Raw genomic sequence first — 22,828 nt, forward strand, 5'->3', positions numbered from 1 at the left:
TCTGCCATTTCTTTGTTCCCCATTATAAATTCACCTGAATCTGACTGCAAGGGACCTACGTTTCTCTTCACTAATCTTTTTCTCTTCACATATCTATAGAAGCTTTTACAGTCAGTTTTTATGTTTCTGGCAAGCTTCCCCTCATACTCTATTTCCCCCCTCCTAATTAAACACTTTGTCCTCCTTTGCTGAATTCTAAATTTCTCCCAGTCCTCAGGTTTGCTGCTTTTTCTGGCCAATTTTAATGCCTCTTCCTAGGATTTAACACTATCCTTAATTTTCCTTGTTCCCAAAAACACGAAGGCAGAATATTATCTGAATGGCGGCAGATTAGGAAAGAGGATGTGCAACGAGAACTGGGTGTCATGAATCATCAGTCATTGAAAGTTGGCATGCAGGTACAGCAGGCCGTGAAGAAGGCAAATGGTATGTTGGCCTTCATAGCTAGGGGATTTGAGTATAGGAGCAGGGAGGTCTTACTGCAGTTGTACAGGGTCTTGGTGAGGCATCACCTGGAATATTGTGTTCAGTTTTGGTCTCCTAATCGGAGGAAGGACGTTCTTACTATTGAGGGAGTGCAGCGAAGATTCACCAGACTGATTCCCGGGTTGGCTGGACTGACATATGAGGAGAGACTGGATCGACTGGGCCTTTATTCACTGGAGTTTAGAAGGATGAGAGGGGATAAAATTCTGATGGGACGGGACAGGTTAGATGCTGGAAGAATGTTCCCGATGTTGGGGAAGTGCAGAATCAGAGGATGCAGTCTAAGGATAAGGGGTAAGTCATTTAGGACTGAGATGAGGAGAAACTTCTTCACTCAGATTTGTTAACCTGTGGAATTCCCTACCACAGAGAGTTGTTGCCAGTTTGTTGGATATATTCAAGAGGGAGTTAGATGTGGCCCTTACGGCTAAAGGGATCAAGGAGTATGAAGAGAAAGCAGGAAAGGGGTACTGAGGTGAATGATCAGCCATGATCTTATTGAATGGTGGTGCAGGCTCGAATGGCCTACTCCTGCACCTATTTTCTATGGTCATCAAACACTCTTTTTCCTCAGGCTACACAAACAGATTAGTATCTTTTAGGGGTAATTTCCAGCAGTACAAATGACCCCTACCACCTTCTCAGAGCAACTAGTGTGGCCATGCCAACATTGCTGGCAGCTGGAGAGCAATTTTTTTTTAATTAGTTAATCTTCTGAATCTAAACTGAATACCAGGGCACGGTCAGGCCTCAACCTGGAATCTTTGGTTGAGGCAGGGACTATTGTATTTTTTTTAAGGGAAAACTGAATACATGTTTAATTCAGGATTTTGGGGAGACAGACAGCGATATTAGGTTTGGATTTATCAACAAAGGTTGTACTGTCCTGGATATATAGACAGACTTGCATTTATATAGCACCTTTCATGTGCACCGGACATCCCAAAGCGCTTTACAACCAATGAAGTAATTTTGGAGTGTAGTCACTGTTTTGCCATTTTGCGCACAGCTGATGATGACCAGATAATCTGTTTCTGAAATGTTGATTGAGGGATACTGGCCAGGATATATGCCAACAAAAGGCTGTGAAAATGTCAGCATACATCGCTCTGATAAACACAGCTCCAGGTGTTTCACTGGCCACCTGGTTACAGCCGTGCATTGAGCCTCCTTCATCACAGGCCGGCCCAGCTCCAGCTGCGGCTCCGGCTCGCTCAGCATGAGGCGGTGGGCGCAGACCCCCATACACAGCGATCACAATGTTCACACTGCCCACCACAGAGGGCTGACGGGATACTGGAGGATTGCCGGTGAGCGGCTGTGGGAGGGGCTGACGGGATACTGGAGGACTGCCGGTGAGCGGCTGTGGGAGGGGCTGACGGGATACTGGAGGACTGCCGTTGAGGGGCTGACGGAGTACTGGGGACTCGGACCTGGCAGGAAGATGGCGGGGTTGGCGAGGCTGCGGCCGGGGCCGCTGTGCGGTTTGGTTCGGAGCCTGAAGGTGACGGAGCCGGTGAGAACGGTGACGAGCACGGGTGAGTGAGCGGCGGGGCACTGGGGCATGAAAAGGCCGGCCTGTGAGCCCATCGGTCGGCGCCATCAGCCGGGTCACCATGGGAACACTCTGAGCACCTGGTTTCCCTCAGGGCACTGAGGCCAATTGTAATATACTGGGAGCGGAGGGCTGTCCTGTGAGGAGATTGGGCCAATACTCTCGGGAGTGTAGAAGAATGGGAGGTGATCTCATTGAAACATATACGATTCTGAGGGGGATTGACAGGGTCGATGCAGGGAGGATGTTTCACCTGGGCTGGGGAGTCTAGAACCAGGGGTCACAGTCTCAGGATAAGGGATGAGGAGAAACGTCTTCACTCACAGGATTGTGAATCTTTGGAATTCTCTACCACAGAGGGCTGAGACGGATGAATTGTTGCGTATATTCAAGGCTGAAATCGATAAGACTTTTGGACCCTCGGGAAATTGAAGGATATGGGGATAAGACGGGAAAGTGGAGGTGAGGTCGAAGATCACCATCTTATTGAATGGCGGAGCAGGCTTAACGTGCCAAATGGCCTACTCCTGCTCCTAATTCTTATGTTCCACTGCCAGCTCGGCTGAGCTCAGTTACCTCATTGCCGAGTGGATGTTCATCTTCTGCTTAGGGAAAAGCTAACTAACCCAAAGCAGGGATGGAGGTAGCATCAGATAGCAAATTATTTTAATAAGTTAAAGTTGTTTGATTTAGAGACAGGGGTGCCTGGAGACAGTAGGAATGGTTTGTTTTCACCACTGATTTTCCCCACAGTCTTCCTGCAGGTTTTGACTTCCCAGCCAAAGTCATCAAACGTTGATTGTGATCTTGCTGTGTAATCTCTCCTCAATCTCACTGCGGTCTTCAACAAGGACGATAACACCATCCTCCTTCATGCCTCTCTGTGGATCTGACCTCCCATTACTCATCTGACCTCCCATGGTTCTAATTCTAGCTGTCCCAAGCTCACCACCACATCTGCAATGGCTTCTCCTTCTGTGCTCATGGGGTCAGCTCTGGTGTAGCCCAAGACTCTATCTTTGGCGCTCTCATATTCCTTATCAATATGTTCACCTCCAGTCCCGATCTCATCCCGCTCCTTGGATCAACCACAACCTGACAGTGGAAATCCTCGGTGGTTCCCTCAATCCTGAGTTGAGCTTTAAACTCCGCATCCAGTCCTTCACCAAGACCCTCTACTTCCACCTCCAAAACATCACCTGTCTTTGCTCCTAATTCATTCCCACTGCTCCTAAAATACTTATCACATAATCACTTCAAGACTCGATTTTTCCAAAGCCTGCCTCACCGGCCACCTGAGCTCTACCGCACACAAACTCTACCGTACATTCAGAATACGGCCCAAATCCTCTCCTGCATGAAGCTTCCCCTATCAACCTGATCCTTGCCGATTTTTATTGCATCCCCAGTGAATTAGCTTCAAAATCCTTGGCATGGTCTGCAAATCCATCTTACCCCAGCTTTGTCTTTGCAGCCTGCTCCATCCCCTATGTCTTTGTCTTGACCTTCCCTCTATTACAACTCTGGTTTACAGCACACCATTCTCCACCTGCTGCATTGCCATAGGTGGCAAATCTTGAAACAATTACCAAAACAACAACTTACATTTTATATACGGTGCATTTAATGTCGTAAAGACATAAGAACATAAGAAATAGGAGCAGAAGTAGGTCATACGCCCCCTCGAGCCTGCTCTGCCATTTAATACGATCATGGCTGATCTGATCATGGACTCAGCTCCACTTCCCTGCCCGCTCCCCATAACCCCTTATCCCCTTATCGTTTAAGAAACTGTCTATTTCTGTCTTAAATTTATTCAATGTCCCAGCTTCCACAGCTCTCTGCAGCAGCGAATTCCACAGATCCACAACCCTCCGAGAAGAAATTTCTCCTCATCTCAGGTTTAAATGGGCGATCCCTTATTCTAAGATTATGTCCTCTAGTTCTATACTCCCCCATCAGTGGAAACATCCTCTCTGCATCCACCTTGTCAAGCCTCCTCATAATCTTACACATTTTGATAAGATCACCTCTCATTCTTCTGAATTCCAATGAGTAGAGGCCCAACCTACTCAACCTTTCTTCAAAAGTCAACCCTCTCATCTCTGGAATTAATCTTGTGAACCTTCTCTGAACTGCCTTCAAAGCAAGTACATCCTTTCATAAATATGGAAACCAAAACTGCACGCAGTATTCCAGGTGTGGCCTCACTAATACCCTGTATAACTGTAGCAAGACTTCCCTGCTTTTATACTCCATCCCCTTTGCAATAAAGGCCAAGATTCCATTTGCCTTCCTGATCACTTGCTGTATCTGCATACTAACCTTTTGTGTTTCATGCACAAGTACCCCCAGGTCCCACTGAACTGCAGCACTTTGCAATCTTTCTCCATTTAAATAATAACTTGCTCTTTGATTTATTTCTGCTGAAGTGCATGACCTCACACTTTCCAACATTATACTCCATCTGTCAAATTTTTGCCCACTCACTTAGCCTGCCTATGTCCTTTTGCAGATTTTGTGTGTCCCCCTCACATATTGCTTTTCCTCCCATCTTTGTATTGTCAGCAAACTTGGCTACGTTACACTCGGTCTCTTCTTCCAAGTCATTAATATAGATTGTAAATAGTTGGGGTTCCAGCACTGATCCCTGCGGCACCCTACGCGTTACTGATTGCCATCCCGAGAATAAACCATTTATCCCGACTCTCGGTTTTCTGTTAGTTAGCCAATCCTCTATTACCCCCAACCCCGTGAACCTTTTATGTGACACCTTGTCAAATGCCTTCTGGAAGTTCAAATACACCACATCCACTGGTTCCCCCTTATCCACCTTGTTTGATACATCCTCAAAGAATTCCAGCAATTCGTTCCAAGACGCTTCACAGGAGCGTTTTCAGGCAACCTTTGTCACCGAGCTACATAAAGAGATATTCGAATAGGAGGTAGGTTTTAAGGAGCGACTTGGAGGGGAGAGAAATGGAGAGATTTCGGGAGGGAATTCCAGAGCTTTGGGCCTTGGCAGCTGAAGGCACGGTTGCCAATGGTGGAGCGAAGAAAATCAGGAATGCGCAAGAGGCCAGTAGAAACGCAGCGATCTCTGAGGGTTGTAGGAGGTTACAGAGATAGGGAGGGACGAGGCCAAGGGGAGATTTAAAAACAAAGATGAAAATGTTAAAATCAAGGCGTAGCCGGATCGTGAGCCATTGTAGGTCAGCGAGCACAGGAGCGATGGAGGAAGGGGACTTGGAAGCGGAGTTTTGGTTGAACTTAAGTTTACGGAGAGTGGAAGGTAGTAGGCCAGCCAGGAGTGCGTTGGAATCGTCATGTCTAGAAGTAACAAAGGCATGGATGAGGCAGCAGATGAGCTGAGGCAGCAGCATCTCCCTGAACCCTTATCTCTCCCTGCCTTAAGTAGCCCCCTAAAAGACTTGCTTCTGTGACCTCCCCTAACTACCCCTCTTACACCTGCTCAGGTCTGACCTGCAACTCTGATGTTTTGCGCCTTTAAAGTTGTTGCAGTGTTTCTTATTCCACGCTCTTCTCTTTCAGCTGTGCTATGTAAACGCGCAGCTCCACTGGGGCCAATGCCCAATGAGGAGATCGATGTGACAAACCTGGAGTCCCTCGAGAAATACCGCAGCTATGCACGGTATCTGCGGATGGCAGAGGCAAAGAGCCAGCAGCGGAACTGGTGGAGGACGTATCGACAGTACACACAAGAGCCCAGTAAGTTACACTCGACCACGTGAATAATGTATCATGCCAGGAAGGTTGCAAGCGTTTCAAAGTGAACTTGGTGATGGGAAGTTTTAGATCTGTGATCTTTCACCTCCCGGGACATTGGCTTATATCCAGCTGAGGCCAATGGGATGCAAATCTCTTTGCTGGGTGTGACTGTTCCGTGTGAGATGAGTTTGGTCTGTCTCTACCCAGTTAACCAAAATTGCCCGAAGTTTGGTGCTTAATCGGCAATCTCACTCGGAGTGCAGGTGGCTGATGTCGAAAAGCAGAATGTGTCGCTGGTCCATCAGAAGGTGGCCCCAGGTTGGGAGTTAAAGCACGCTGTCAGCGCACTGCAGAAACTGCTTTACCTAGCATCTGACCTTGCTATACCTTACCTCAAAGTGCCTGATGACGCAGTGCAGGAGGAGCTTTACTCCACATCTAACCTGGACTGTAGCTGGGCTGTGAATGTGGGACATGGGTTGCTCCATTCATATGTAACTCGTGTTTGATGGTACATGTTTGTCTGTTCATTCACTTTCTTGAATTCTTTCCAAGTTCACCTTGAAGTCCCTTTGCTCTTCCTCTCCTTTTATGTTGGGATTGGTCCTTTCCAGTCAGAATACATTGACTTTGTGGTACCCTGAATTATGTGAGATTGTGAATAAAATTACCCTTAAATTTGTATTTTCTAATTTTGATATTCTACTTGGCAAATGACCCTACATTTCTTCTTTGACGTATTTTGCATTTGTTACTTTCAAGCCCTTCATAACTATTGACAACAAAATAGCTCAATGATTTGAAAGAAATAAAGACTTGCATTGATATAGCGCCTTTCTCGATGACCGAACCGTCCCAAAACGCTTCACAGTCAATGAAGCACTTTTAAAGTGTAGTCACTATTGTAATGTAGGAAAGTAGTGAGGGAGAATTAAAAAATAAGTCTACAGCATACAGGGAACAATAGAGGGATTTGGTACCACTTCTCAGTATTTTCCATTGAATTCTTTTCAGCTCCGGAGAGAATTGACATTGGTCTCCCTCATTTTAGAGAGTGTCGGAAGAAAGAGTTGAAAGAACGCAGACGGATTGTCGAGGAAAACCACAAAAACAGTGACCTTGAGAGAGCATCGCGACACAGAACATGTACGTCAGGTTTGACAAGCAGGTGACCACGGTTGGACAAGCAAGCTAACGTCAGCTTGATGTGATTCCTGCACACATTGGTTCTGTCATTGGTTTGGTGATTGCTTTGAGTCGGCTCTTGTTCACCCTGAGTTGTAACCATTGCTGACGGTCATGTGGATGTGGCTGAGGCCACTGACTACCAACCCGGGTCAGACTGTATATAGAGCTGATGGGGTTGTTATGACTCCGGTGCTCTCCAAACACTATTTCTTTGTGCCTATCACAAACGAAAGCTTCTGCAAGCAATCTTGCTCTTCTAATGAACCAAAATGTAAGCTTATGCATGAGTTCATCTGGGAGTTTGTGTGATCAATAAACCTGCTTATAATCGGTATTTACATTGGTAACAGTAACCCTGAATCGCTCGGACTGCCGGACAAATAATGCTGAGAAATTTCAGGCTAAAATCAAGATTTATTAAGACGTAAAATTAAACTGAAGCAAGAACAAATAAAACATCAAGCATTATCGGGCCTCACTCTCCTGTGCCAAACTTACTACTCAAGGATCATCCTGGACAGCAGAGCTAACCCCCGGCATCTTTTCCAATTGTCTCCTTAAACCTGTCTCCCCACTCCCTCCTGCTTCATCGCTTAAATTGAGACCATATGTTAAGCTACCTCTTCTGTTTCCCCTTGCCCACCAGGCCAAGTCTCCTCTCTGCCCAACACTGAACTACTGTCTCTCCCGTTTCTCTCCTATCTCCCCAGATACATTCCGAGTTCATCTCCCCGTGACCCACAACTTCTCTTCCTGACTCACATTGCTAACGGGCATTGCAAGTGGTGCCATGTCCTCAGGTACTGTCTCACTACCGTTCAAAATTGCCACCATCACCTCCTTCCTCTGTCCTTGCTAATTCCTGTGCCATCTCCAACTCATTTCCCCCTGCCTTCTCCTTCCTTTCCAAATTCCTTGCACATGTTGTTGCCCACTTGAGCACAGTGCTGGAGTTGCAGGCTGTATATTCATACCCAAGCCAAAAGTTGATAGCTTTAAGAGGGGAGAAAACTAAAACTGAGTGACATGTCCCTATACTAAGCAATGGGAGCGATTTGATTTGCAGAGGCTGCAAATATAAAAAGTGTGTGGACATAGGGCAACGTTCCCTTTAAATTTTTGGGAGGTCGAGCGACCCCTCTAATAGGCTGCACAGCCCATTCAAAACTGCGTGCATGCGCGGTTTTTCCCTTTAAAAGCCGGTGAACCGGCTGCATGGGAGCTCTAGCACGGCCGCTCAGCCTACAGAGATCATTGATATGGCAGGCTTGTTTGTGTGGCGTTAAGCCAAGTTCCCTTTTCTTGCAGTGTTGATTCCACTGGATGAGGTGAAAGCCGAATGGGAGAAAACGAACGGACCTTTTCATTTGCGGAATATCGGTGAGCACTACGGTGTTTACAGAGACCTGTTCAATGGAGCCACCTTCGTCCCACGCGTGATGCTGCGCGTTCAGTATGACAATGAAAACTACGTCACGCCAGTGCATCATGGAAATGTGGTCACCCCCACAGAGGTATGAAGGTGCAGACCTCCAGTGTACTGGATAATCTACACATACATATCATCATTATAGGCAGTCCCTCAGAATCGAGGAAGACTTTCTTCCACTCTAAAAATGATTCCTTAAGTGGCTGAACAGTCCAATACAGAGCCACAGTTCCTGTCACAGGTGAGACAGATAGTCATGGGAAAGGATGGGTGGGACTGGTTTACCGCACGCTCTTTCCGCTGCCTGCGTTTGATTTCTGCATACTCTCGGCGACGAGACTCGAGGTGCTCAGCGCCCTCCCGAATGCACTTCCTCCACTTAGGGCGGTCTTTGGTCAGGGACTTCCAGGTGTCAGTGGGGATGTCGCACTTTATCAGGGAGGCTTTGAGGGTGTCCTTGTAACGTTTCCTCTGCCCACCTTTGGCTCGTTTGCCGTGAAGGAGTTCTGAGTAGAGCGCTTGCTTTGGGAGTCTTGTGTCTGGCATGCGAACTATGTGGCCTGCCCAGCGGAGCTGATCAAGTGTGGTCAGTGCTTCAATGCTGGGGATGTTGGCCTGGTCGAGAACGCTAACGTTGGCATCTGTCCTCCCAGGGAATTTGCAGGATCTTGCGGAGACATCGTTGGTGGTATTTCTCCAGCGACTTGAGGTGTCTGCTGTACATGGTCCATGTCTCTGAGCCATACAGGAGGGCGAGTATTACTACAACCCTGTAGACCATGAGCTTGGTGGCAGATTTGAGGGCCTGGTCTTCAAACACACTTTTCCTCAGGCGGCCGAAGGCTGCACTGGCGCACTGGTGGTGGTGTTGAATTTCGTCGTCAATGTCTGCTCTTGTTGATGAGAGGTATGGGAAATGGTTCACGTTGTCCAGGGCCAAGCCGTGGATCTTGATGACTAGGGGGCAGTGCTGTGCGGTGGGGACAGGTTGGTGGAGGACCTTTGTCTTACGGATGTTTAGCGTAAGGCCCATGCTTTCGTACGCCTCAGTAAGTACGTTGACTATGACTTGGAGTTCAGCCTCTATTTGAGCGCAGACGCAGGCGTCGTCCGCGTACTATAGCTCGACGACAGAGGTTGAGTGGTCATATATAACACACAGCATGCAAATGCTGAATTGGGGGCCAGTCTTCTCCTGATAGCTTATTCGCATCTTGCACTCAAACAATTTTGACTTATCCAGTAGTTTGAATTGAGCCACTTAAAAGCTGCAAAGTAGGACATAATAATTAAATTGAAGAAAATTCAGTGAAGCTACTTTGAATTAAGATTAGACTATCAGTAAGTGATGAGGTGATTAGGAGTTCAGATCTCTCAAATTGTTGGGTCAGAGCCATGAGTGCAAGGGAATTGAATGCTCGTCCACTATTGGTCAGTATTGAGGCCTCCTAAATCACGTACATGCATTTAAATGCAGAACAAAGCTCCCAGCTGTTCCGCCCAATCTCAGAAGAACACAGTCTACTGGGCCAGTCTAACATTTTTCCATTTGTCAGGTCGCCCATCCCGTGGCCACTCTCAGTGATATTGACCTGAGTTTAGTAATCAGGGGCATTGTCATCGCGTAGGTTGTATCCACTGGGGACTAGATTTGAGACTGCGCAGGCACATTTTACATCGGATCCCCAGTCAATCTGGGCCAGATTTGAAACCGATTGCACCATCTAACCTCCTTCCATGAGTATTTTCAAACTGATATGATCAATAATACATAGTAGTTGGGCATTATTGAAACACATAAATTCGATTCATTGAATTATTTATATAGGGCATTGAGGAATAGCAAGAGTGACTCCAGCTAATGTGTACGCCTTCTGAATGTTTCAGACTTTCCCCATGACCTGGATCTGTGTTAATTTTGACGGCAGATGGTGCCTTGGGGACTTATCACTCCAGAGATTTGTGCACAAAAATCTAGGCTGACCCTTCAGTTCAGTGCTGAGGGAGTGCTGCACTGTCAGGTGCCGATTTTTGGATGAGCTGTTAAACTGAGGCCCCGTCTGCTTTCTCAGGTGGACGTAAAAGATCTCATGGCGCTATTTTGAACAAGAGCAGGGGAGTTATCCCTGGTGTCCGGGCCAATATTTATCCCTCAATCAACATAAAAAACAGATTATCTGGCCATTATCACATTGCTGTTTGTGGGAGCTTGCTGTGCGCAAATTGGCTGCCGCGTTTCCCACATTACAACAGTGACTACACTCCAAAAGTACTTCATTAGCTATAAAGTGCTTTGGGACGTCTGGTGGTCGTGAAAGGCGTTACATAAATCCAAGTCTTCTTTCTTTCTTACCCCCCCCAGCCACTTAGTAGGAATGGGCATGTTAAGATGGGCCAGTACACGCTGTTCCACTGTCACGCAGCCAGAAGTATACATTTACGGTGAATTAATGCCAGTGATCTGTATGTGGGATAGATCTATAACTATCCCAGGACAGGCCCTGCTCTCACTTCCCTCTCTGTTGCCCTCAGTAAAGAAGCACACACCCTGCTCTCATCCTTGCAATGGTAGACCAACTAACCGAGGTCCAGATCTTCTGGCAAAAGTAGTATGAAAGGCTAACATGAAACATGATTTGATCCCGTCAGTCAGTGGCCGATTTTCGGACATGTTACTGACCTTGGAGAGTAAAACCCAGTACTGTCTCACTCCCCTGTATTAAAGCCAGTGTTGTGGTTCAAGCACACTTTTAGTGATGGGGTAATGTTACTTGTGCAGATTATTTCCTGATTCTGCATCTCACCCGCACTTTGTTTTTCATTCCCAGGCTACAGATCTTCCAAGGGTGTCATTCGAAGCAGAAGAGGGCTCCTTATGGACACTGCTACTCACCAATCCAGGTCTGTATTGCCTGGAACTCGAGAGTACACTCAAAAGTTTGTAAAGTGACCAACATATAACAGTACTGATGGCTACAGGTCTGTCACTGTATAATACTGGAGTACAGTACTGGTGGGTACAGGTCTGTCACTAACACTGGGGTACAGGTCTGTCACTAACACTGGGGTACAGTACTGGTGGGTACAGTTCTGTCATTGTATAACACTGGGGTACAGTACTGGTGGGTACAGGTCTGTCACTGTATAACACTGGGATACAGTACTGGTCGGTACAGGTCTGTCACTAACACGGGGGTACAGTACTGGTGGGTACAGGTCTGTCACTGTCTAACACTGGGATACAGTACTAGTCGGTACAGGTTTGTCACTAACACAGGGGTACAGTACTGGTGGGTACAGTCTGTCACTATAACACTGGGGTACAGTACTGATGGGTACAGGTCTGTCACTGTATAACACTGGGGTACAGTACTGGTGGGAAGAAGGTCTGTCACTATAACACTGGGGTACAGTACTCGTGGGTACAGGTCTGTCACTGTATAACACTGGGGTACAGTACTTGTGGGTACAGGTCTGTCACTGTATAACACTGGGGTACAGTACTGCTGGGTACAGGTCTGTCGCTGTATAACACTGGGGTATAGTACTGGTGTATACAAGTCTGCTATCACTTGGATATCGGGGCAGGAACATCGCCAAGCAGTACTTTCCATTTAAAGCATGCCCTGGTTATATATCTCCCTGACTGTTGACTGTTCAGTGACAGACCTGTACCCACCAGTACTGTACCCCAGTGTTATATAGTGACAGACCTGTGCCCACCAAAACTGTACCCAAGTGTTGTACAGCGACCGATCTGTCCCCACCAGTACTGTACCCTGGTGTTATACAGTGACAGACCTGTACCCACCAGTACGGTACCCCAGTGTTATACAGTGACAGACCTGTACCTACCAGTACTGTACCCCAGTGTTATACAATGACAGACCTGTACCCACCAGTACGGTACCCCAGTGTTATACAGTGACAGACCTGTACCTACCAGTACTGTACCCCAGTGTTACACAGTGACAGACCTGTACCCACCAGTACTGTACCCCAGTGTTATACAATGACAGACCTGTACCCACCAGTACTGTACCCCAGTGTTATACAGTGACAGACCTGTACCCACCAGTACTGTACCCCAGTGTTAACAACTGAAATACCCAGGTTATAAATTTTAAAATGCTCTCTTCACGGACAACTCAAGTTTGGAAGGACAAAATCATATTTTAGAAAATGTACTGCTGGGTGTTTTTCCCAGGACTTCAACAAGGTATAAAAAATGCACAAACACAGCATTATGTTTTATTGATATCCAAGTTGACAATGCGACTCAGGAATCCGGTTTCAAATGCCCACTGTTGGGGGTCACTGGTTTCATCATGTGGTCACTGAATCAAGGTTGTGGATTGAAGCTCAATCCATCCGTTCCAAACTGCCAGCCCATAAATTCCAAACAGCAAGTACAAAATCTAAGTAGAAAGAGAACAGAGATGCCTGGGCCCAAGGGTGACTGCCCAGCGCTCTAGACGTCCTGTCCTGCCCTGGCTTTCAAATTTAAAAAAACGCGGATGGGTGGACTATTGAATGGGCTGCGCGGCCCCCAAAAAATTACAGGGAACATTGGTGGCATGTCACCCACAGACTTCAGTTTGGACATCCCCATTCTAAAGGACTAAGAAAGATACTAGTTGGTCGTTTACAAGCTCCCAATAACTTGGCATCTGAGATTTGAGTGGAAATGTGCTGATCGGCTAAAGATTTTAACCTGTTGGTCTTTCATATTTCAGACGGACATCTGAGAGACAATGAGTCCGAGTACATCCACTGGCTGGTGTGAGTATTGGGTTTGGCAGCTAAATGTTACTCTCTTGAGTCTAACGCCATTTCATCCAACAACTGGAAATAACTCCCAGTTGTCCAACAGGTCATTACCAGTGGGAGGGTTGGGTACTGCAGGGACACTACAGCTTTTAAATGAAAGGGTGGACATGAGCTGTTTGCGTCCTGCGGTACCCCAGCCAAATCGCATAGAGCTGCTGTTGATTGCTACTGAGTTGCCTGTGCTATATGATCACAGATCAATTGGCAGCTTTGTTCTCCTCTTTGATTTTGGGGATTAATATCATTCACAATGCAGGAAGGATGCTTGTGTTACATCCCTTTCCATTCACGTCACTACAGCATTGCCTAAGTACTCAATAAGGGCCCTTTTTTTAAGTCACCGTTTATATTCCACAGGCAACCTCCTCTCTAATCTTGAAGATGTTGACTCTTGGCTGGGGTTCGGTTCCAGGTCTGGCAGTAGGAGTCTGAGGGGGAGGAAGATGGGTTAGAGTTTTGGATGGGGTCGTAGTTGGGGGCTGTGGGACAGGGTGGGAGGGGGGCTACTCTCTCCCTGTTAGCCTGCTCTTTCTCATTTCAGAGCTGGTAGACCTGGTGTACTTGGCCAGCAAGCTTCTAATTCATTTTCAAACCTCTTTAATTTCATACCTGACAACAAATTTTTTATCTTTCTGTGGCTCTCACTTAGTATTCACAAGTCCTTCTATTTCTTTACCCTCTTTTATTTCTGTCGTGCTCCTGTCTATTATATGTTACACCATTCCACTAATGTTTCCCTCCTGCGTTTGTTTATATTTCCCTCCTAATGCCTGTCCACCTCTTACTTTGCAGTTCTGATGAAGCATCCACACCGGTTCATTAACTTATAGAATCATAGAAATTTACAGCACGAAGGAAGCCATTTTGGCCCATTGTGTCCATGCTGGCCAACAAAGAGCTATCCAGCCTAATCCCACTTTCCAGCTCTTGGTCCATAGCCCTGTAGGAGACGGCACTTCAAGTGCACATCCAAGTAATGTTTAAATGTGGTGAGAGTTTCTGCCTCTACCACCCTTTTAGGCCGTGAGTTCCAGACCCCCACAACCCTCTGGGTGAAACAAATCCCCTCTAAACCTCCTACCAATTACTTTAAATCTGTGCCCCCTGGTTGTTGACCCCTCTGCTAAGGGAAATAGGTCCTTCCTATCCACTCTATCTAGGCCACTAATAATTTTATACACCTCAATAAGGTCTTCCTTCAGCCTCCTCTGTTCCAAAGAAAACAAACACAGCCTATCAAAATGTTTCCTCATAGCTAAAATTCTCCAGTCCAGACAACACCCTTGTAAATCTCCTCTGTACCCTCTCTAGTGCAATCACATCTTTCCTGTAATGTGGTGACAAGAACTGCATGCAGTATTGTAGCTGTGGCCTAACTAGTGTTTTATACAGTTCAAGCATAAACTCCCTGCTCTTGCCTTTATTAGCCGAGGCATAGAATACAAGCATTCCGTATACCTTCTTAACCACCTTATCTACCTGGCCTGCTACCTTCAGAGATCTGTGGTCATGCACTCCAAGGTCCCTCTGTTCCTCTACACTTCTCAGTGTCCTACCATTTAATGTGTATTCCTTGCCTTGTTAGCCCTCCCCAAATGCATTACCCCACACTTCTCCGGATGGAATTCCATTTGCCACTGTTCTGACTGACCTGTTGAGTCTTTCCAGCTTTTTCTGTTATTTCAGATTTCCACCATTTGCAAAAAGAAAGTAAGGCTGGAATTTATATAGCGCCTTTCACAACCACCGGACGTCCCAAAGCGCTTTTGCAGCTGATGAAGTACATTTTGAAATGCAGTCACTGTTGTAATGTAGAAAACACGGCAGCCAATTTGCGCACAGCAAGCTCCCACAAACAGCAATGTGATAATGACCATTTAATCTGTTTTTGTTATGTTGATTGAGTGATAAATATTGGCCAGGACACCGGGGATAACTCCCCTGCTCTTTTACGTCCACCTGAGAGAGCAGATGGGGCCTCGGTTTAACGTCTCATCTGAAAGACGGCACCTCCGACAGTGCAGTGCTCGCTCAGTACTGCACTGGAGTGTCAGACTAGATTATTGTGCTCAAGTTTCCTGGAGTGGAACTTGAACCCACAACCTTCTGACTCGGGCGTGAAGGCTACTTGCTGTATTTTGTTTTTTTACTGGAATATGATCTATCGCTGTTCTGCCCACTTCCGAGTTCATTTACCTTATTCTGAAGTTCACCAACCACCTCCTCAAATTTGCCTGTCCTTCCTCTTAAACGATAAGGGGTTATGGCGAGCGGGCGGGGAAGTGGAGCTGAGTCCATGATCTTATTGAATGGCGGAGCAGGCTCAAGGGGCCAGGTGGCCTACTCTTGGTCCTAGTTCTTATGTTCTCCTCTCGCTCTGCCCCACCCCTTCTAGTTTGGATTTGTCTGCAAATTGGCATTCAAGCATCTGAATTAAAGCTTATTAATATCATTTAAAAACAATAGAGGTCTCAATGCTGGTCCCTGGGGTACTCCATTCGTTACTTCTCTCCACCCCGACATCATTACCCTAACAAATACCCACTGACACTTATCATTCTGCTAAATTCTTATCCATTCCCAGGCTTTCCCTTAAATCTCCACTGGATTAAATGTATCAGTCTTGTGTGTTGAACTTTGTTAAAGGTTTTTAAGCATTTTGTTGTGTCGCACTGAGATCACTCTATTCTACAAATGGTGGGCATGGCAAATGAATCAAACTGGACTCCAGTCTATTTCATTATTTTCTTGTTGTACAGTGGTAATATTCCTGGGAATGCTGTACCGGAGGGAGAGGACATCTGCCACTATTTCCCCCCTTTCCCTGCTAAAGGCACAGGATATCACCGATGCATCTTCATCCTTTTTAAACAAGATAAAATCATCGATTTCACAGAAGACTCCAAACCGTCACCATGGTAAGCGGAAACTATGAACGCTTAGAACAGAGCGTTCCTCATTGTCTAAGAGGTTTGATTTGAGACAGTATAGTGCATTTATCATTAACTCTGCCCTGCCTCAGATGGGCAGGGCTGAGTATTGCACTATATTTGCTACTATTTTTTTTTTGCAGGTAAAATTTGCCCGATGAGTTCATAACCTTAGCTTAATGAAGCTTTTCGAGGTTGATCTAAGTGCATCTTCTGTATGTAGCCATTCAGAGCCTCTGCATAATACTGAATTGAGATATGTGTTATGCATATGTAGGTTTGTAGGTGTCTGTATTCATTTCGCATGTCTAGCCTTTTTCTTACTAAATACTGTCGAGGTTGTCAGGACCTGATCGGGGCCCAGGAGAAGTGTGAGTTCGGGGCCCAGCAGAGGGGATGACCCAGGGGCAGCACGGGCCAGCCCACATATGTGCGCACTGGGTCCGTGCAGCGGTTGGTCTCCAGTCGTCTTGGTCAACTTTTGCCACTGGACCAAGACCTAGCTCTGTCAAGTCCTTGTAGTGGCTGGTGTGCAACGGTCACCACATGTTAAAAAAAATCCATGCACAGGCATCTTCCACCCTTCAAGATTTAGTTTGGGACCTGGAATATTAGGTCCTGCATTGAAACACTCGTGAACTTTTTGGCGTGGAAGCAAGCCATCCTCGATTCGAGGGACTGCCTATGATGATGATGTATGTATGTATCTGTGTGCGCCTCTGTGTGTATGCCTGTACGTGCTTGTGTCTCTGCCTGGCTTTCAGTCTGTCATTCTCTCTCAGTCAGACTCTCTCCCGGTCTGTGTGTGTGTGTGTGTGTCTGTCTTTCTGTCTACGTGCGTTCCTTTGTGTGTGTCAGCCGATGAATGTGGTTTATCTGTAACTGGCTACAGTAACTGTTATGAGTATGTGCGTCAGTGAGTTCAGTGGATGACTGGTCTGAATGGATGACTGGTCTGTGTATAGCTGAGTGAGCTGGGATCACTGGTACACGTAGATCTTGCTCGCCTCACCGTGTGTACTTCTTTACAGTCACAGCCTGAAGATGCGAACCTTTAAAACCTTTGATTTCTACAAGAAACATCAGGATCTGTTGACTCCAGCCGGGCTATCTTTCTTCCAGTGTCGCTGGGATGAGTCAGTCACTCACACCTTCCACAACCTTCTCGGTAAGCCCTGCCATGCTCCCCACGCGTTTTAAAAACGGCGTGTACAGTTAGTCACAGCTGGTGAATGACATCTTCAGGAACTACTGTGGGTGTAGTTCTGAATGCTAAGTCTAGATGAGACATTTTTTTTTATTTTGCTGAGTACAGGTTGAACCTCCCTTATCCAGAACTCCCTTATCTGGAACCACCTCTCGTCCGGAACCATTCCCGGCCACCGGGTGGCGCATGCGTAGAACTCCAACGTGAACAAATTGAAGTCCTTTCTCGCTGCAGACTCCCGCAATCGCTGGCCTGACCCCATGATCCATCACCCCTCCCCCAATGCCCCCCCCCCCTCATGATCTCTCTGCCGCACTCCCAGCCCCAAGACAGCCAGCCCCGATATCCCCTTGCTCATTACCTGTAACATCCAATTTAACTTGACCACCCCTCGTCCGGAAAAATCCCTTATCCAGAACAGGCCAGGTCCCGAGGGTTCCGGATAAGGGAGGTTCAACCTGTATTTACCCTCTTGGGGTATTTCCTCTCAGGTTTCCAGTATATGTTGTTCCAATCTGGGATCTGTAGCTTTACTGAGGATAGGCCGACCATGCAGTTTGCAGGAAGCGCATGATAAAAATCCATCCAGATTCACCACACCTTTGATCTCGCCCTCCCCCCATGTGCATCCTCTGCCTAGCACATTCCTGCCTGATATTGCTCAGATCGGGAACTGACTAGAGTGGGGTGAGCCAACCTGTGTCCACCCGACTAATGGTGCTCAGCATTGACACTGCAACACACAGCGCCAACCATGGGGTTTGGTGTCGGTATGGAGGCTACCTCCCTTGGAGAGTGGCTAGGGCAAATGATTTGATGCAGGTTGACTTCCTGGAATAAATTCCGTGCGGATCCGACACTCATCGTGTAGTGCGGTTTGCCTAACCAGGCCTGGAGACGGTGGAAATGCTGGTTGCTCAGCAACAACAAAACAATGACCACAACGAGCCTCTCTTGCCTCTCTAGCACCAGGCATGACATTTAAACAATGAGAGGGCCTACCCATGTAACACACATGCAGTAAAGCTGCAGTTGTGTTATGCCTGCTGGGTTCATGTGTTGAAGGAAATCTGCTGCCCTTACCCGGTCTGGCCTATATGTGACTCCAGACCCACAGCCATGTGGTTGACTCTTAACTGCCCCCCTGAAATGGCCCAGCAAGCCACTCAGCACCAAACCGCTACAACAAAGTCAGCACTGTGGACTGAAGCGGTTCCAGAAGGCGGCTCACCACCACCTTCTCAAGGGCACTTGGGGATGTGCAATAAATGCCAGTCTTGCCAGCGACGCCCGCATCCTGGGAAGACTTTAAAAAAAAAATGTTTTGTTGTCACATTGGGATCGCTGTGGTATTCCCTTCATAGGGTGCTTTTACTTTGTTATGGGCAAGCGGCTGAGGTGGTGATGCTGTTGCCATGGCATGAGGCTGGATATCCGGACAGAATTGGAGAGTTGAGCAGGGCAGCACCAAGGCAAGACAGCAGTGGGGATGTGATCAGAGGCCGGTTGTACCGAATATTGTGCAGAGAGGGTGAAATCAAGTGGAGAATGGGAGGGAAAGAGTGAGGTTGTGAAATATAGAAATTAGGTGCAGGAGCAGGCCATTCGGCCCTTCGACCCTGCACCGCCATTCAATAAGATCATAGCTGAAAGGAACTGTCCCAGAGAACGAAAACAATGAGCTCTATTAACTGGAGACCCCGAGACTGGGTCTGTACCTGGGCCAGTAACGTTTGTGACTGGACCAGACCGGGTGTCGACAGAAACCAAAATTCTTGATTCTTGAGTTTTTAGAAACATTTTAGTATTAATAAAAAGGCAAAAGACGACAGTGCAGGATATCACCCGAGTTGGAAAGAATAAAAGGGAAGGTGAGGTAAATTGGGAAGTAGTGATTAAGGGTTGCCAAACTTGGATTATTAAAAGCCTGCAAATTGAAGGAAGAAAAGGCTGAGGGGAATTGAAGAGTTTCAGTTTTGAGGTCCTGGGAGACAATGGGCCCAAGTTTCCACATGATTTGCGCCTGATTTTTAGGAGCAACTGGTGGAGAACGGACTATCTTAGAAATCGCAATTCTCCACATTTTTTTTTCTGCAGTTCTAGTCAGGTAGAACAGTTCTACTTTGGAACAGAATTTTTTCTTCAAAAGGGGGCGTGTCCGGCCACTGACGCCTGATTTCAAAGTTTCCACAGTGAAAATGTACTCCAAACTAAGTTAGAATGAAGCAAGTGAAGATTTTTGTAGAACTGAAAAAACCTGTTCTACACATTAAAAAATCAGGCGCAGGTTACGAATTAGGCGTCCAGAACGAGGTGAGGGTGAGGGGGAGGGGGGGGGGGAAGGGAAGTCATTAAATTCTACAATAAATCCTTATTTATACTTCTACAAATATTATACAAATAAATCCAACCTGAATAAACATTTATAAGCTAAGAAAAGATTAAATAAACCATCTTCCTACCTGTGTGAAAGTGCTTCAGCCAGCCTCACAAGTTCGTTCGTTCCCGACGGCAGTGGGGGGAGGAGGAAGCCGTTCCTGATGGCGGGCGGGCGGGAGGGAGGGAGTGCGGGACAGACCGACCGACCGCCCACCCGAACGCAGCGGGGGGGGGGGGGGAGGAAGACATTCCCGACGGCGGGCGGGAAGGAGACAGTGAGAAGGCTGCAGGAAGCCTCAGTGTGCTTTTATTAAAAAATTTTCAAAAATTAAACAGCTACAAAGAACTACAAAAATGGCCAGTGCCAATGTTTCCTTCACACTGCGCGTGCCCGAACGCTCCAACGCGCACGCGCAGGGTTGCCGGCAGGAAAAAAACTAATTTAAATAGTACCCGCCCCCTCCCACTTCCAAAATCGGCGCGAGTGCAGGCTCCGCCCCCCTGGGCGCCGTGCCAAACAGACAAGGAGCTGCAGGGCTCTCCAGAATCGCGAGTTTTTTTTCCGGCGGCGTTTTAGTCGCGAAAAACGGGCGCCCAGCTCGGAGGGACGCCCGTTTTTTATCGTGTGGAAACTTGGGCCCAATATGCTGTGTCTTATTTACAAGACAGTGAGGATGTAGGAAAGAGGAAGTGTGCTTGCCAGAGTGTTCGCCTTATAGGAAGAACAAGAGCAAACCACAGCAGTATTGATACAATAGAGACCCAGAGTAATTATACTAGGAGAGAGTGGTTGGGAGCTTGAATGTGAGGGAGGAGTCGCCTATCGGATAAACTTCTACTTGCATCCTGTTCAGAGTGTGACAGGTGCTGGAAGACTCTCATCAGATTTGGGAGCAGTATTGAAGTCCTGGAGGTATGTGAGCTTTTTATAGAGATGTACGAGAATTATTAAATAGAAGAGGAGTGTTCGGCAACGGAAGAAGAAACCAAGCTCCTTGCAGGCAGCTTTAGCAATGAAGGAGCTAGTGAGGCCAGAACTGTCAATAGGCGAAAGGCAGCAGGTGGTGCCACCCAAGGAAAGAGATGGAGCCTGTGGGTTAGAATTGCATGGGACATGAGAAACAGTCTTAGAAAATGAAAGGAACGGGACTTTCATTGCCGGATGAAGGGACAGAGGAGATCGAGTTGATGAGGAGAAACAATAATTTCCCTGTGTTCCCTGATAGATATGAAGGAGCCAGTGTTTGAATATGACTTCCCTCCAGTTTACCATCCGCCTCAGAAGAAATATCCACACGGTGAGCCGCTCCGGTACCTGGACCGGTACAGGGACAGCCACGAGCCCACCTACGGCATCTACTGATCCAGCAACAGCTTCTCCCGAAGATCCCAGGCCTCGGCAGCTGGAGCTGCGGCCTACCGTCCAAGGCTGTTCTCGCTGCCACCCTCTGTCGATTCAGCGGCAGTCCTGTGAACAATTTCACCTGACCAATTGTCAAAAAAAACTTCTGTAAAGATGGAGCAGAAATAAATATTTTTCTAATATGTTGGTGTACTCGGGTAGACATCGAGAATGTGGGCAATTTATTTTCAATCAGAGTTCCGATGTCAAACTGAAAGCTGCTGGCCTGAGTCACTGACCCAGACTGTTGTACAGAAAAATTTTTCTGAAAGGGAGCACATTGTAACAGCGACTACACTTCAAAAGTACCTTATTGTCTCTAAAGTGCATGTGGATGTCCTGGTGTCGTGAAAAGCGCTATATAAATGCAAGTTTGTTCATTCTTGCATACCACCAAATTACTGTACATGCCGTAAAGGTTATCAGTTAGCTGTGTCTGAGCTTTTTGACTTCGTGGGCCACTTAGATGTCAGCTGTTGAGCCCCCAAGGCAACATTTTAAATCCATGTTCCCATGATCTGCATGTGCAGTCTACTCATAATTTGAAGTTGGGTTTTGTGCTGAAAGATCTGAATTATTTACTTATTCTAATTAAGCACATAAATAACACGGTGAATTGGGAATTCTAGTGCCAAAAAACCCGCTTAATTTATCAGATAAATTGACTTGAGCATCTTTGAATTATGAGGAGCAGACTATCTTCAGCTTCAGTTGCTTCGACCTTGACGTTCTGATTCAGGGTTTGTCCACTGAGGCAACAGAAAGAAAGACAGGAATTTATGTAGCGCCTTTCACGACCACCGGATGTGTCAAAAGCGCTTTACAGCTAATGAAGTACCTTTGGAAGCGTTGTCACTGTTGTAATGTGGGAAACATGGCAGCCAACTTGTGCACAGCAAGCTTCCACAAACAGCAATGCGATAATGACCAGATAATCTGTTTTTATGTTGATTGAGGGATAAATATTGGCCATGACACCGGGGATAACTTTCCTGCTCCTCTTCAAAATAGTGCTGTGGGATCTTTTACATCCACCTGAGAGAGCAGACGGGGCCTCGGTTTAGAGTCTAATCCAAAAGACAGCACCTCCGACAGTGCAGCACTCCCTCAGCACTGGAGTGTCAGCTTAGATTTTTGTGCTCAAGTTCCTGGAGCAGGACTTGAACCCACAACCTTCTGACTCAAGCAAGTGTGCTACAAACTGAGCCACAGCTGACACTGGTAATCCAAGTACAACGGTTATTAAGAGCAGTCCTTTCCAAATCTCCAGGCCCACGAAATTCAAACCGGACATGTCCGAAATGTCAGTACAAATGTAGCTGGGCTACGTGGGCTGCATTGCCAGGAGCCACAAGTGGCTGACTGACCATAGTTTGTACTCCTATTATAAAAGGAAATATCTTTAGCTCGGTTCCCCTTATTTCTGCATTGTATGCTTTAGAATTGCTGTCTACGCTTAGCTTGCAAACATTTTATGGCATTGCAAAGTTCACTGACGTGAATTGGGCTGGTACGCAACATGCCCTAATGTTGCTGTTATATTTTTTGGAATTTTACTCAAGATTTTTTTCGCATCTCAGACCACACCCATAGGCAAGCTCCCTACGAAATGGAGAGTGCCTTTATCTGCCCAGTATCCAACATGCCCAGGGCTCAAAGAAAACAATGTCACCGTTTTTACTTCGTTATACCA

At 46.8% G+C, this 22,828-nt stretch overlaps 1 protein-coding gene across 1 annotated transcript; it reads left to right on the top strand.

Annotated features, from left to right (window-relative positions):
- Window positions 1–1,871: 1,871 nt before the first annotated feature.
- mrpl38 (mitochondrial ribosomal protein L38) lies at window positions 1,872–21,278 on the top strand. Its single transcript, XM_070858161.1, has 9 exons — window positions 1,872–2,024; window positions 5,594–5,770; window positions 6,785–6,916; window positions 8,267–8,472; window positions 11,216–11,288; window positions 13,124–13,169; window positions 15,977–16,135; window positions 17,179–17,315; window positions 20,960–21,278. The coding sequence occupies exons 1-9, from the start codon at window positions 1,931–1,933 to the stop codon at window positions 21,094–21,096; spliced, it is 1,161 nt and encodes a 386-aa protein (XP_070714262.1). The 5' UTR covers window positions 1,872–1,930; the 3' UTR covers window positions 21,097–21,278.
- The last annotated feature ends 1,550 nt before the right edge of the window (window positions 21,279–22,828 follow it).

Source organism: Pristiophorus japonicus, chromosome 16, assembly GCF_044704955.1.
Source record: "Pristiophorus japonicus isolate sPriJap1 chromosome 16, sPriJap1.hap1, whole genome shotgun sequence".
Taxonomy (NCBI): domain Eukaryota; kingdom Metazoa; phylum Chordata; class Chondrichthyes; family Pristiophoridae; genus Pristiophorus; species Pristiophorus japonicus.

Coding starts and splice junctions, on each gene's coding strand:
- mrpl38 (XM_070858161.1), top strand. CDS start 1,931: ATGGCGGGGTTGGCGAGGCTGCGGCCGGGGCCGCTGTGCGGTTTGGTT. Junction 11,289..13,123: donor ACTGCTACTCACCAATCCAG/GTCTGTATTGCC, acceptor TTCATATTTCAG/ACGGACATCTGAGAGACAAT. Junction 16,136..17,178: donor GACTCCAAACCGTCACCATG/GTAAGCGGAAAC, acceptor ACTTCTTTACAG/TCACAGCCTGAAGATGCGAA.